This window comes from Wallemia mellicola (genome assembly GCF_000263375.1).
Source record: "Wallemia mellicola CBS 633.66 unplaced genomic scaffold WALSEscaffold_14, whole genome shotgun sequence".
NCBI classification, from domain to species: domain Eukaryota; kingdom Fungi; phylum Basidiomycota; class Wallemiomycetes; order Wallemiales; family Wallemiaceae; genus Wallemia; species Wallemia mellicola.
This window is the reverse complement of record NW_006531971.1, coordinates 129,466-139,992: the sequence shown is the minus strand read 5'-3', so window position 1 is coordinate 139,992 and position 10,527 is coordinate 129,466. Positions and strand designations below refer to the sequence as shown.

Below are 10,527 nucleotides of genomic sequence, written 5' to 3'. Positions count from 1 at the left end.
GACTGGTGCTGTACTCCCCTGGTTATACGATTCAAGACGGTTTTATTCTGAACGATCGAGAACTCGAATGTGTCAGTTGTATGATAAACCTTGATGTGTAAGAATACTATGTTGTTTTGATACAGGCTCCATGCGATCATACACTCTTTTAGCTGCTTCAGAGGTCGAGAAATAAAAGCCACCGAAAGCGTCCAACACAGTGTGGAATGGCTAATTTACCTTCTAACATAACCACTTCCGAAACAACTTTCTAAATCACATGCATAGCGTTCAAGGCTGTTTCCCGATAAAATCTTATCATCTAAAGAGAGGAACTTACATCAGTGGAATAACTCTAGCGATTTTCTGTTATTCACAAAGGGATCTCGCTTGCTCTATCACTTACATTCATCACTTTATATGCCCCTTATCAATAATTTTTTGTGACGTAACCAATCATTCACGAAGTGTCGAGATAGCGGCTGGAGGGCACAGAGAAGTACAAAAACAATATAAAGTAATACATGTAACGTGTTCGTTGACTATATCACTTCCTAAGCGCTCACAACTTTCATCCGATATTATCTGACTACTTCAGGACCAGCTCCGGATGTCGATTTTTTTTTCTTTATAAATTGACATTCTCTCATTTAATTGTTTATTAACAAAATGTCAAATACTACAAACACAATCGCTGTCCTCTACGGCGCTAAAGATCTTAGAATAGTGAGTGGCCATAGATACTATTATCCAGCTCTAACTTCTTTAAGGAAAATCGTCCAGCAAGAGAACTGGGTGAATTCGATGCACAAGTAGACGTAAAAGCCACTGGTCTCTGTGGATCTGATCTGCATTACTACCGTCACGGCAAGAATGGTGACTTTGTGATACGAGAGCCACTCGCTATGGGTCACGAAGCAGCAGGTATCGTCACATCAGTTGGTACCGGCGTTACAAACCTCAATCCAGGTGATAGAGTAGCAATAGAAGCTGGTATCTACTGCTCTAGTTGTGCACTTTGCAAATCAGGTCGCTACAATCTCTGTCCGGAGTTGCGATTCGCATCATCAGCGAAGACATACCCACACCTAGACGGCACGCTCCAGACAAGATTCACACATCCTGCCCGGTTGTTGCATAAGATGCCAGATGGCGTTAGCTTTGAGCAAGCTTCACTCGTAGAGCCACTGAGTGTAGTTCTCCACGGCTCAAGACGCTCGGGTGTGCGGGCCGGTCACAGTGTTCTGATTTATGGTGCCGGAGCAGTAGGTTTACTTGCTGCATCAGTCGTTAAAGCTCAGGGAGCTACCTCCGTCACAGTTGTCGATATCGACAGCAATAGATTGAATTTCGCCAAAGAGAATAGTTTTGCAGATAACACTGTCCTTCTACCAATGGGACCCCGTCCTACCACCCCGGCAGAAGGCTTAGAGGCCTCGAAGAAGACTGCTGAGACAATTCTTAGTGAATCTGCAAGCAAAGGAAATGACGTAGTCTTCGAATGTACAGGTGTTGAGACTTGCATGCAAGCCGCTATTCACACCGCCAAGCCAGGTGGAAAAGTTGTTTACATTGGTATGGGTACGCCTAATGCTACTCTCCCAATCGCTGCAGCAGCATTCCGTGAAGTTGACCTCGTCGGTGTGTTCAGATATTCCAATACATACGATGACGCGTTGGGAATGTTCGCAGCGAAGAAATTGGCTACTGCTGATAAACTCGTCACCCACAAGTATAGTTTGGCAGACAGCAAAGCGGCTTTCGAGGCACTTTCGAATGGTAAAGATGCTGAGGGTAGACCCGCTATTAAGATTATGATTGGTGATTATTAGAAATGTAGATTATGATAGATGTACAAATGCAAAAGTGTAACTGCTAAAAGGGTTTATTGTGTGATTGAGAACCTTTTTGAACTACATGGTAGTATCGAGATTGGCCGTATGCTATTAATAGAACACGCTTACAAGATTTAAAAACAATACTGTTCTCAAAATTATAATTCTTAGAAGCAATAAAATATTTTCCGCTTCAAAAGCAAAAATAATTCGTCAGGAACAGGATTCGAACCTGCGCACCACATGGGTACTTGATGCCAGAAGATGTTTGCGAATTCTAGGAATCGCTTCAAATTCAAGTCAAGCGCCTTAACCACTCGGCCATCCTGACAGATGAAAACCATCAAGTTTTAGTGAATGTGTATCTCTCTTGAAAGCTAATAGATAATTGGGGTTGCTAGTCGCTCAGAAGTGTTTTAAAATTGCTTGAGATAATTTCTCACCTATCTGCTTTCCATGACGATATTAACCATGTTTTGACGCGACGATCTGTGTTTTTAGGCGCAATCAGCTCCAATCATAAACTAAGATGTCGTTTAAAAAGTATTTTAATGGTTTGTTCGTTATAGAGGATCTTAGTTAACGCTAATTTTCTCTCATGCATCAATTTCGTCATGCTTTGATTTATGTTGACTCCATCGCATCTTTAGGGAATAAGATAATAAGTGCGTATGTTTACATACAATTCCAGCTATTTATTTTGCTTATGTAAGATTTTGGTTGGATTTTACTTGTTTTTAATTATTTATGATAGAATGTCGATATGGGAGATAGAACAGATGATGTAACTTTATAAATAAATAAGGAATAGCAATTATGAAGTCCCCCATTTTATACGTATTCTTAAATAGCATATCACAGGTGTCTAAGTATAGAATGCACCTTTCTTCCTTACTACCAAGAGCATGGGTAAACGACCACCAGCACCTTTATATATCATACGAAGCCACGAGAGTAGTATCTCCAAGGTTTCATTTAATAGAAACTCAGATTGCATTTTATCTGCGGATGATGATGGTGTCGTAGTCATTACGTCAACAAAAACGATGAGATCTTCGCGGCGGTGGAAAGCACACGAGAGCGCTGTACTCACACTAGAAATAACAGACGATCATTTATTAACGCAAGTAATTGGTTTATTACTCTGTTTACTGCTCACAATCGCAGGCATGGCAGGGACAACTTGGTAAAACTCTGGGAAATCGGCGATATACATACCGAAGAAGATATTATACCAAATTTGATTGATCGGTTTCATGTTAACGCGCTCAATTTCTGCAATGTTAGTCTCTGCGTCGGTCCTCCAACTTGGTTGGCAGCACCTCATTTGACGGATTCATCGACGGTATGTAGGCAAAACAATGATTAACGCCTTTCTAATATGACCCAGATTGATATTTGGGAGATACCATCCAAAGAGCGCATTTTCAGATCAATAGGTGGAGAAGAACGAGGTGTAGATGGTCGTGGAGAGTCGAAAACGGGTGAGATTAGCTGTTAAGTCTTTCGAAAATTTTATATTGACTCAGTCGAGGCTTGTGTATGTCTTTGAAGTTATACAGACATGCAGACACCCACAGATTATTGGCGGCATATGAAGATGGTAGTGTGGTTCTATATCACCTCGAGAATATGACCTGGAAAGAGCTGTGGCGAGTAAAGAAGCACAATGAAGCTGGTAGGTGATAACGTACTCGACTTCTTCAACTTAATGATTTAGTTATGGGATTATGCACAACTAGTGATCTAAGATACGCATTCACAGTTAGTGTGGATAGATGCATAGTCAAGTACGACCTGCAGGTGAGCCATTTTCATGGTAGACTTCAGTAGTGTTCATGATGACAAGGAATATGAGAGCGATGAGACGATGATAATTGACAGTTCAGAAAAAATAACCGAACATACCGCCAAGATGCCAATTACGAAGAGCTATACAACACAATCAAATGGTCATTCAAGTATCTCTGTAAGGAAGGATAGTAAGATATTGGCAGTGGGCTGCTGGAACGGAAGGTAGGCAGCGGCTTGATAATAATAATAAGAATACCACTCATACATACCTACTAGCGTGGAACTTTACTCAGCGAAAAGTATGAAATTGGTTGGCGTACTTGATTTACACAGACAATCTGTCTCTTCACTGGCCTTCTCAACAGTTGATGAAGACACTAGCGAGACAGATGAAGACAACCTCAATAGTGTTATTGAAGCACCCTTGTCGAGCTTGTTACTTACAGGCGCACGCGATGATAGAGTTGCGATATATCAAATAGACTTGTGAACGACAGTAAAATGCTTTATTTGAAATAGACTAAGCATATAAATGAACATGTATATCAATAACAAAGGAATGGTTCAGTGGTAAGCGTAAATATGTACAGGTATCCTTATTGAAATTATCGCGCTATCTTCGTTATAGCCGGGATTATTAGCTGTTGCTAAGCATATTATTCGACTTCAGCAAGTTATAATTCAATTTGCATGTCCTTCATGCGAGTTGTGACTACTGTTCTTGAGCAGATTTGAATTTGAGTGGTTGTTCGAGCTGTTGTCAAACAGAGGAGCAACAAACTCATCCAGAAGGAGTGTGGAGTTTGGTCTCGTAGGCGAGTACAACGTTTCTGGTCTAGTAGGTAAAGATTCAGAATCTGTCTTACGAGGTCTTGGTCTCGGTCTCGGTACGGCTTTCTCAACATCCTGAACATCCTCTTCTTCAATCTCATTCTTTGTGTTCGGCGCCTTCTTGTTATAGCCGTGGTAGAAATCTTCTGGGTCTGTTATCATAAATTAGCCTTCGGCATCAGTGCATAATCTGATAAAACCCACAGTAAGATTGTCTCTTCTCCTCAACATTAGGCTTGCGTTTCAGAACTTGTTGAGTTATCCAAACTGCTATCATGAAAACGACACATGCTGGGTATCTTATAAGCTAGAGCGATATTATGATATGAGGACATACCACCAACGACGATCGCGACTATAATAGCAGGGAAATACTTGTTTTTAGGTTCTATTACACTGCTCATCTTTCATTCATTCAATCGAAGGTGGAAAACAAGAACGTCCTTAGTTACGCAATGAAGGAATTTTTTGACATTTTCGCAGGCAGGCACGCGTAGCTTAAGTTCTCAGGCGCAGTGTAATTATTTATAAAAAGAATAGTACAACTTATATTTTGTCATTTTATCCAAAGTACTGAGCACAGACCTCTCGGCGAAGTTTTATGATCGCGTAAGGCGAATTTAGGAAGAAGTTTGGAAGCTTATTCTGTCACAAAATTTCGATGTTCATGCACAGCCTGTCAATGGCGACATCACCACGTAACTTGCTGTGCCATGTGTTTCAAGTATGCAGAAAATATCTTAGTATCGCTTAGCAAACGATAAATCCCGAGAATAAATCACTCATGAGCTACCTGAGCATAGTGTAGAAGACAAATCAAACATGGTACACTCTTGATGTTTTACTATGAAATCTGTAAGATAACTCTAAAGACATTCTGGTTTCTTGGTCCATTGGCTGTATTCTACGATGCACCATTTGGCAGATTTGCGGATGTAACTTCCCGCTTTAGTCTTGGTGGTGAGTTTAGCTCTACAGCGGGATCAGGGTTGCTGAACGTGTGACCCAGGAAGACTGACGTGGTTCATCATGGAAATAATTTCGCCAATATCATTCATAATTGGGTTCCTAAGTGAAGGACGTCAGAAATCACTGTTTCAGCTCGCAATTGCTGGTGCGTTCCTAGTGCATTACGTAAATCGGGCGATAATCTACCCATATCTAAACCCGTCAAAATCGCTATCACATGTGCTTGTTCTACTCTCTGCTGGTTGCTTTAATACAGCGAATGGAAGTATACAAGGGAAGTACCTAGCAGATACATCTATCAATAAAATCAGCCTCGTTGGCTGTGTACTATTTATTGCTGGGCTAGCTGGAAACGTCTACCACGATAGATTGCTCTTTCGTTTGAAGAGAGTGTCAAACGGTGGCTACATAATACCAAAGGGGGCTTTGTTTGACTATGTTAGCTATCCAAATTACTTTTGGTAGGCATTTTTTATTTTCCAAGTAACCCATTAACCCATATACTAGCGAATGGATAGAATGGCTTGGATATGTCTTGCTATGTCAGTCGAATACGCTCAATGACGCTCCTGTGGTGTTCTTGATAGCTTTGGTTGCCACTATGTCCCCCAGAGCTTATAAGGGACATCTCTGGTACAAGAAGAAGTTCAAAGAATATCCGCAATCACGTAAAATAGTGATTCCTTTCATACTTTAGTGATGTTCATATAAATAAATAACAATAAATAATAATAGAGAGTTATATTTCGCTTATTTACCACTTCATTTCTTTCTTCCTCTACCCACCTCTCTTCCAACTCAACAGTGATCATCTATGGCTGAGCCAATAGAAAAAGAAGAAGTAGCGCCTGTAGAGCAGACAAGCGCTCCACAAGTTGATTTACTCAACCCACCGCCATCTCGTTTCGAGAAGCCTGCGGGTGTGAACACTACAAAGTGAGATATTGCTACGAAAATACCATAAAATGCTAACAATTTGTAGCTTTCCTGGACACGCTAATCCACCCCTTCCCGTAGAAGGTAATGGATACTTCAGCAACGTCAGTCTAGCATTTATCACATACTCTTCTCATACCCACTTAGTTGCAATTTGTTGCGCTTATCTTGGCTGTGCCATACATTTTAAAGCGCTTTATTCCATTTTTCAACACTGGCTTTAAAACTTACGTCTTTTTGCTCATTTTAACTGGTCCGTTCACTGCTATTGCCTATTGGACAGCTGCGTCGACATACGGTCCACGCAAGAACGAGAAGGTTGCACTTCCAGGCCGTCCAATTGAGGAATACTTGGACATCAAAGATCCTGAGCTTAAGCAACAATTCCACGGTCATAACAAGATAAACTACCAGCAATTCCACGACGCTTACTTTGAAGGCAAGATTGATGTTAAGGGTGAGTTTGGTAGTAAACTAATAGATGCCTTTCTCATTCTATTACAGGTGACATGCTTGATGTTCTCGAATACAGACACGACTGGGCCAATTTCAACTTCACGCCTAAACTATTCAAATACGTTGTCTTTAAAATGATTCCTGATATTCTTTTCCACTCACAATCTCAAGATGAAGATCAAATTCAAGATGTTTACGATCGCGGTGACGATTTCTACGAATGGTTCTTGGGTCCACGAATGATTTACACAGGTGGTATGGTACGTGACACTACACGCGCCGAAACTCTCGAAGAACTACAAGACAACAAACTCAGTATGGTTTGTGAGAAGCTCGACCTCAAAAAGGGCGACAGAATGCTCGATATTGGATGTGGTTGGGGTACTTTAGCTGCTTTCGCCGCTAAAAACTTCGAAACTGATGTTACTGGTATCACACTCTCGAAGAATCAGGCTAAATTCGGTAATGACAGAATCGCAAAGAACGGTATTTCATCAGAGCAGGCTAGAATATTGAATAAGGATTACAGAGAAATTCCAAAGCACACCTTCAACAAGATCAGTTGCTTGGAAATGGCTGAACATGTCGGTATTCGTCGTTACTCTACCTTTTTGAATGAAGTCTACAACTTGTTAGATGATGATGGTACTATGGTCTTCCAAGTAGCCGGTCTTCGCCCACATTGGCAATATGAGGATCTCATTTGGGGTCTTTTCATGAATGAGCATATCTTCCCAGGTGCTGATGCTTCTTGTTCACTTGGTTGGGTTATTAATCAACTTGAAAATGCCGGCTTTGAAGTAAAGTCAATTGATGTACTTGGTGTCCACTACTCTGTTACTATCCTCAGATGGTACAACAATTGGTTATCTAACAAAGAAAAGGTCCTTGAGAAGTATGGCGAAAGATGGTTCAGAATCTGGACTTTCTTCCTCGCATCTTCAGTTATCATCGCTAGAAATGGTGGTTCATCGGTCTTCCAAATCACCGTTCAAAAGAATTTGAATGCTACCCGTCGTATTGAAGGTTTACACAGCCACCATGCTCCTTTACACCGCCTCAAATCTGATTACAAAACAGTGGTAGCCTAAAACTGTTTTATTTTAAAACATAAATTAACTAAACGAATACATGATTTATTATGGTATAGACTTAAGCGAAAGATCTCTCGACCAATTAAAAATATCATTCCATATTGCATCTTTTTGACGTTCATTCCAGAATCCAAGTATTAAAAGATCATGTACACCATCTTCTGCAACGTTTGTTGTCAAGTCAACATTATTACGTTCCATACGTTCGATGAGTACTTTGATTTCGTCTTCGAGACGTTCTGCTGTACCGTAGCTTATAAAAGTTGGAGGAAAATCTTCGAATAAGTCTTCCTCATCTTTAAGGTGTAACGATGCAGGGCTAATATAGGGTGAGTGAACTGATATATGATCTGGCAATAAGTTATGTTGTTGACTAGTCCTTTTTCTTTGCTTAAAAAGCGATCTTTTTATAAAAGTGTGTGATTGTTGTTGAGTACATGTTGGGCAACCTGGAATGTCTGTTAATAAGGAACGAAAGAACTATGAGAACTGACCTTGACCAGTTCCAGATGTGCATCCAATGAAGGATTCTATGATGAGTGCTCGTGGCACAGGTGTATCCATTAAATAGTCTATGCCTTCATTCGGACGCCTTCTTTGTGTAGTTGGATTAAATGGGAAACTAAAGGACGGATCGCACCAAGGCGATAGTAGAAGTAAACCCGCCGGAGTATCCTCATGCCTTTCATCCCTTATGAAACGGGCTAAAGCTAATGCAAGGTTACCACCGGCTGAATCACCAACTATGACAATTCTCGATGGAGGTACCTTTCTCTCATTGATGAGATTATCAAATACACTGGCAACATCAAGCAATGCACCTGGGAAGGCACTGTAATGTATCAAGCGATATTCTACTGAATGTATTTCGAGGAATGAACCGCTTTCCATTAATCTCTTAGGAATAATAGACGTAGAGCATTTTTCTTCGGCTGACATATGGACGTATGCACCTCCATGTATGGTTATACCAACTAATGGCTCGGTACCATCTTCGAGTGTTACGTCATCACGGTCGTTATACGCCTTATCGCAGCGGTCGCGAGGCCAGATGTAAGTGCCCACCCTTTTATGTGCATCCGTTCCTTCAACATCTAAAACTCCAACTTGCTTATTGCGTGGAAGTGTAGGAACGAATTTAAAGGCTGTGTGTTTTCCGTGTTGTCCCCAGCTGAAAGGATCCTTGACGTGGAATGAGAGGTTTGAAATCTCAGACATCCTATGCATCCGCTGTATGAACTTTATCATGACGGACTGCGTTAATGTCCAACTTGACCTCGGCCGGGAAGATTTTCGTAGGAAGTAGACAGTCCAGAAAGGAATTAAAAGGAGCGCCATTGATACTTCATAGGCACAATAAAATATCCTGGCTATACTACCTGAGTATTTTAAATGTGGATGGCGCATTACTATCCTATGATTCAATGGATGATGGTCGTGGCGAACAAAAAGCACTCCAACTTCCTTAAAAGGACACGACGATGACCAGAAATATTGAAAAAGATAAACTAGCTGAGCTTATCGCAACCAATGAAAAGTATTCGCCTGCTACTAGTTGGTTAGAAGAGCGGTATTCGCTTTTTATCAAAAACGGCAATGTACAGGGGTATATCCAACTAGATGGATACCAATTCTATTGGGGAGACCCAATAGTAATTAATGGTGAACCAATGTGAGTATTGTATTCTCTATAGTACATTCTAACTGTGGATAGTGAATTCATTCGTCATACTATTGATTTCGCCAAAGAGAACAGCTGCACACCTGTCTTTTGTGAGATATCAGAGGATCTCGAAGCTTTACTAGAAAACGATGAATTCAAGTTTAGCTGTCTTAGCTGCACGCATGAGGATATTATAAATCCCACAGAAGCGAACCTCGATGTAAAGGATGTCCAGCAGAATGTTAGGAGATCACAGAGAGCAGGAGTGGAGGTATACGAACTGAGCGGTGACCCAACAGATGAACAGCGGGATGCTATCAATGAGGGAGTCGAGCAGTGGAAGCAAGGCAGAAAGGGCGATCAAATAGCCACCGCATCAATGGATCCTTTCCTGGATTCAGTTCACAGAAGATTCTTCATTGCCCACATCGAAAATAAGGTGAGTATAAAGTTGATTGTTGACGTCATTGCTGACTGACAATACAGATCGTTGGCGTCCTCATACTCAGTCTGCTCAAAGACCAGGGATATCAAATAAAGAACTGTACTGCATTCCCAGACTCACCAAAGGGTACGTCAGAGAGACTGATCGTGGAGTGCTTGGAGACGCTCAAAAAGGAGGATGCACACCATGTAAGCTTTGGAATAAGCGCTAGTGATCACATGGAGCCAGTCCACAATTTGTGAGTAAAGGTCTTCCGTTATACACCATCTGATGAAGATTTTTCAGAAAGGGTATGAGAGTGTCCTGGTTGTCGGGTACTTACAAATCAATACTAAAATCGACCGGAATATTCAGAAGAGCTGATTTCCGTAGCAAATTCAACGTCAAGCATGAGCCACTCTATATCTGTTACCCAAAGCACGAATTTGGTATGGATGGTATACAAGCACTTATGAAGACACTCAAAACGAACTAATAAAGGGGTTTTTTTGTATATCATATTATAGATTCCTATAAGTTAGTATC

At 41.0% G+C, this 10,527-nt stretch overlaps 7 protein-coding genes and 1 non-coding gene across 8 annotated transcripts; 5 read left to right on the top strand and 3 right to left on the bottom strand.

Moving 5' to 3' along the window:
• Nucleotides 1–616: 616 nt before the first annotated feature.
• Nucleotides 617–1,856, top strand: WALSEDRAFT_60737 (GroES-like protein). The gene is made up of 2 exons (XM_006959049.1): nucleotides 617–705; nucleotides 750–1,856. Exons 1-2 carry the CDS (start codon nucleotides 649–651, stop codon nucleotides 1,809–1,811), a joined length of 1,119 nt encoding a protein of 372 aa, XP_006959111.1. The 5' UTR covers nucleotides 617–648; the 3' UTR covers nucleotides 1,812–1,856.
• Nucleotides 1,857–2,025: 169 nt separating this feature from the next.
• On the bottom strand, nucleotides 2,026–2,145 carry WALSEDRAFT_t58. Its single transcript has one exon. It is a non-coding gene; the product is annotated as a tRNA-Ser (tRNA).
• Nucleotides 2,146–2,719: 574 nt separating this feature from the next.
• On the top strand, nucleotides 2,720–4,921 carry WALSEDRAFT_39327 (WD40 repeat-like protein; the record flags this gene model as incomplete). Its single annotated transcript, XM_006959047.1, has 8 exons — nucleotides 2,720–2,937; nucleotides 2,982–3,159; nucleotides 3,205–3,298; nucleotides 3,349–3,492; nucleotides 3,535–3,617; nucleotides 3,664–3,830; nucleotides 3,885–4,589; nucleotides 4,646–4,921. 7 exons carry the CDS (start codon nucleotides 2,720–2,722, stop codon nucleotides 4,096–4,098), a joined length of 1,098 nt encoding a protein of 365 aa, XP_006959109.1. The 3' UTR covers nucleotides 4,099–4,589; nucleotides 4,646–4,921.
• Nucleotides 2,756–4,848, bottom strand: WALSEDRAFT_60733 (hypothetical protein). Its single transcript, XM_006959048.1, has 9 exons — nucleotides 4,777–4,848; nucleotides 4,644–4,730; nucleotides 3,885–4,591; nucleotides 3,664–3,830; nucleotides 3,535–3,617; nucleotides 3,349–3,492; nucleotides 3,205–3,298; nucleotides 2,982–3,159; nucleotides 2,756–2,937 (listed from the first exon to the last, which is right to left on the bottom strand). The coding sequence occupies exons 1-3, from the start codon at nucleotides 4,841–4,843 to the stop codon at nucleotides 4,290–4,292; spliced, it is 456 nt and encodes a 151-aa protein (XP_006959110.1). The 5' UTR covers nucleotides 4,844–4,848; the 3' UTR covers nucleotides 2,756–2,937; nucleotides 2,982–3,159; nucleotides 3,205–3,298; nucleotides 3,349–3,492; nucleotides 3,535–3,617; nucleotides 3,664–3,830; nucleotides 3,885–4,289.
• Nucleotides 4,910–6,147, top strand: WALSEDRAFT_60732 (hypothetical protein). The gene is made up of 3 exons (XM_006959046.1): nucleotides 4,910–5,399; nucleotides 5,449–5,869; nucleotides 5,916–6,147. The coding sequence occupies exons 1-3, from the start codon at nucleotides 5,276–5,278 to the stop codon at nucleotides 6,103–6,105; spliced, it is 735 nt and encodes a 244-aa protein (XP_006959108.1). The 5' UTR covers nucleotides 4,910–5,275; the 3' UTR covers nucleotides 6,106–6,147.
• Nucleotides 6,148–6,208: 61 nt separating this feature from the next.
• WALSEDRAFT_33053 (S-adenosyl-L-methionine-dependent methyltransferase) lies at nucleotides 6,209–8,413 on the top strand. The gene is made up of 5 exons (XM_006959045.1): nucleotides 6,209–6,344; nucleotides 6,391–6,448; nucleotides 6,492–6,801; nucleotides 6,849–8,343; nucleotides 8,389–8,413. The coding sequence occupies exons 1-4, from the start codon at nucleotides 6,223–6,225 to the stop codon at nucleotides 7,889–7,891; spliced, it is 1,533 nt and encodes a 510-aa protein (XP_006959107.1). The 5' UTR covers nucleotides 6,209–6,222; the 3' UTR covers nucleotides 7,892–8,343; nucleotides 8,389–8,413.
• Nucleotides 6,492–9,344, bottom strand: WALSEDRAFT_47005 (alpha/beta-hydrolase). Its single transcript, XM_006959044.1, has 3 exons — nucleotides 8,389–9,344; nucleotides 6,847–8,352; nucleotides 6,492–6,796 (listed from the first exon to the last, which is right to left on the bottom strand). Exons 1-2 carry the CDS (start codon nucleotides 9,299–9,301, stop codon nucleotides 7,940–7,942), a joined length of 1,326 nt encoding a protein of 441 aa, XP_006959106.1. The 5' UTR covers nucleotides 9,302–9,344; the 3' UTR covers nucleotides 6,492–6,796; nucleotides 6,847–7,939.
• A 1-nt stretch (nucleotide 9,345) lies between these two features.
• WALSEDRAFT_60730 (hypothetical protein) lies at nucleotides 9,346–10,522 on the top strand. The gene is made up of 4 exons (XM_006959043.1): nucleotides 9,346–9,566; nucleotides 9,609–9,996; nucleotides 10,044–10,240; nucleotides 10,288–10,522. Exons 1-4 carry the CDS (start codon nucleotides 9,376–9,378, stop codon nucleotides 10,475–10,477), a joined length of 966 nt encoding a protein of 321 aa, XP_006959105.1. The 5' UTR covers nucleotides 9,346–9,375; the 3' UTR covers nucleotides 10,478–10,522.
• The last annotated feature ends 5 nt before the right edge of the window (nucleotides 10,523–10,527 follow it).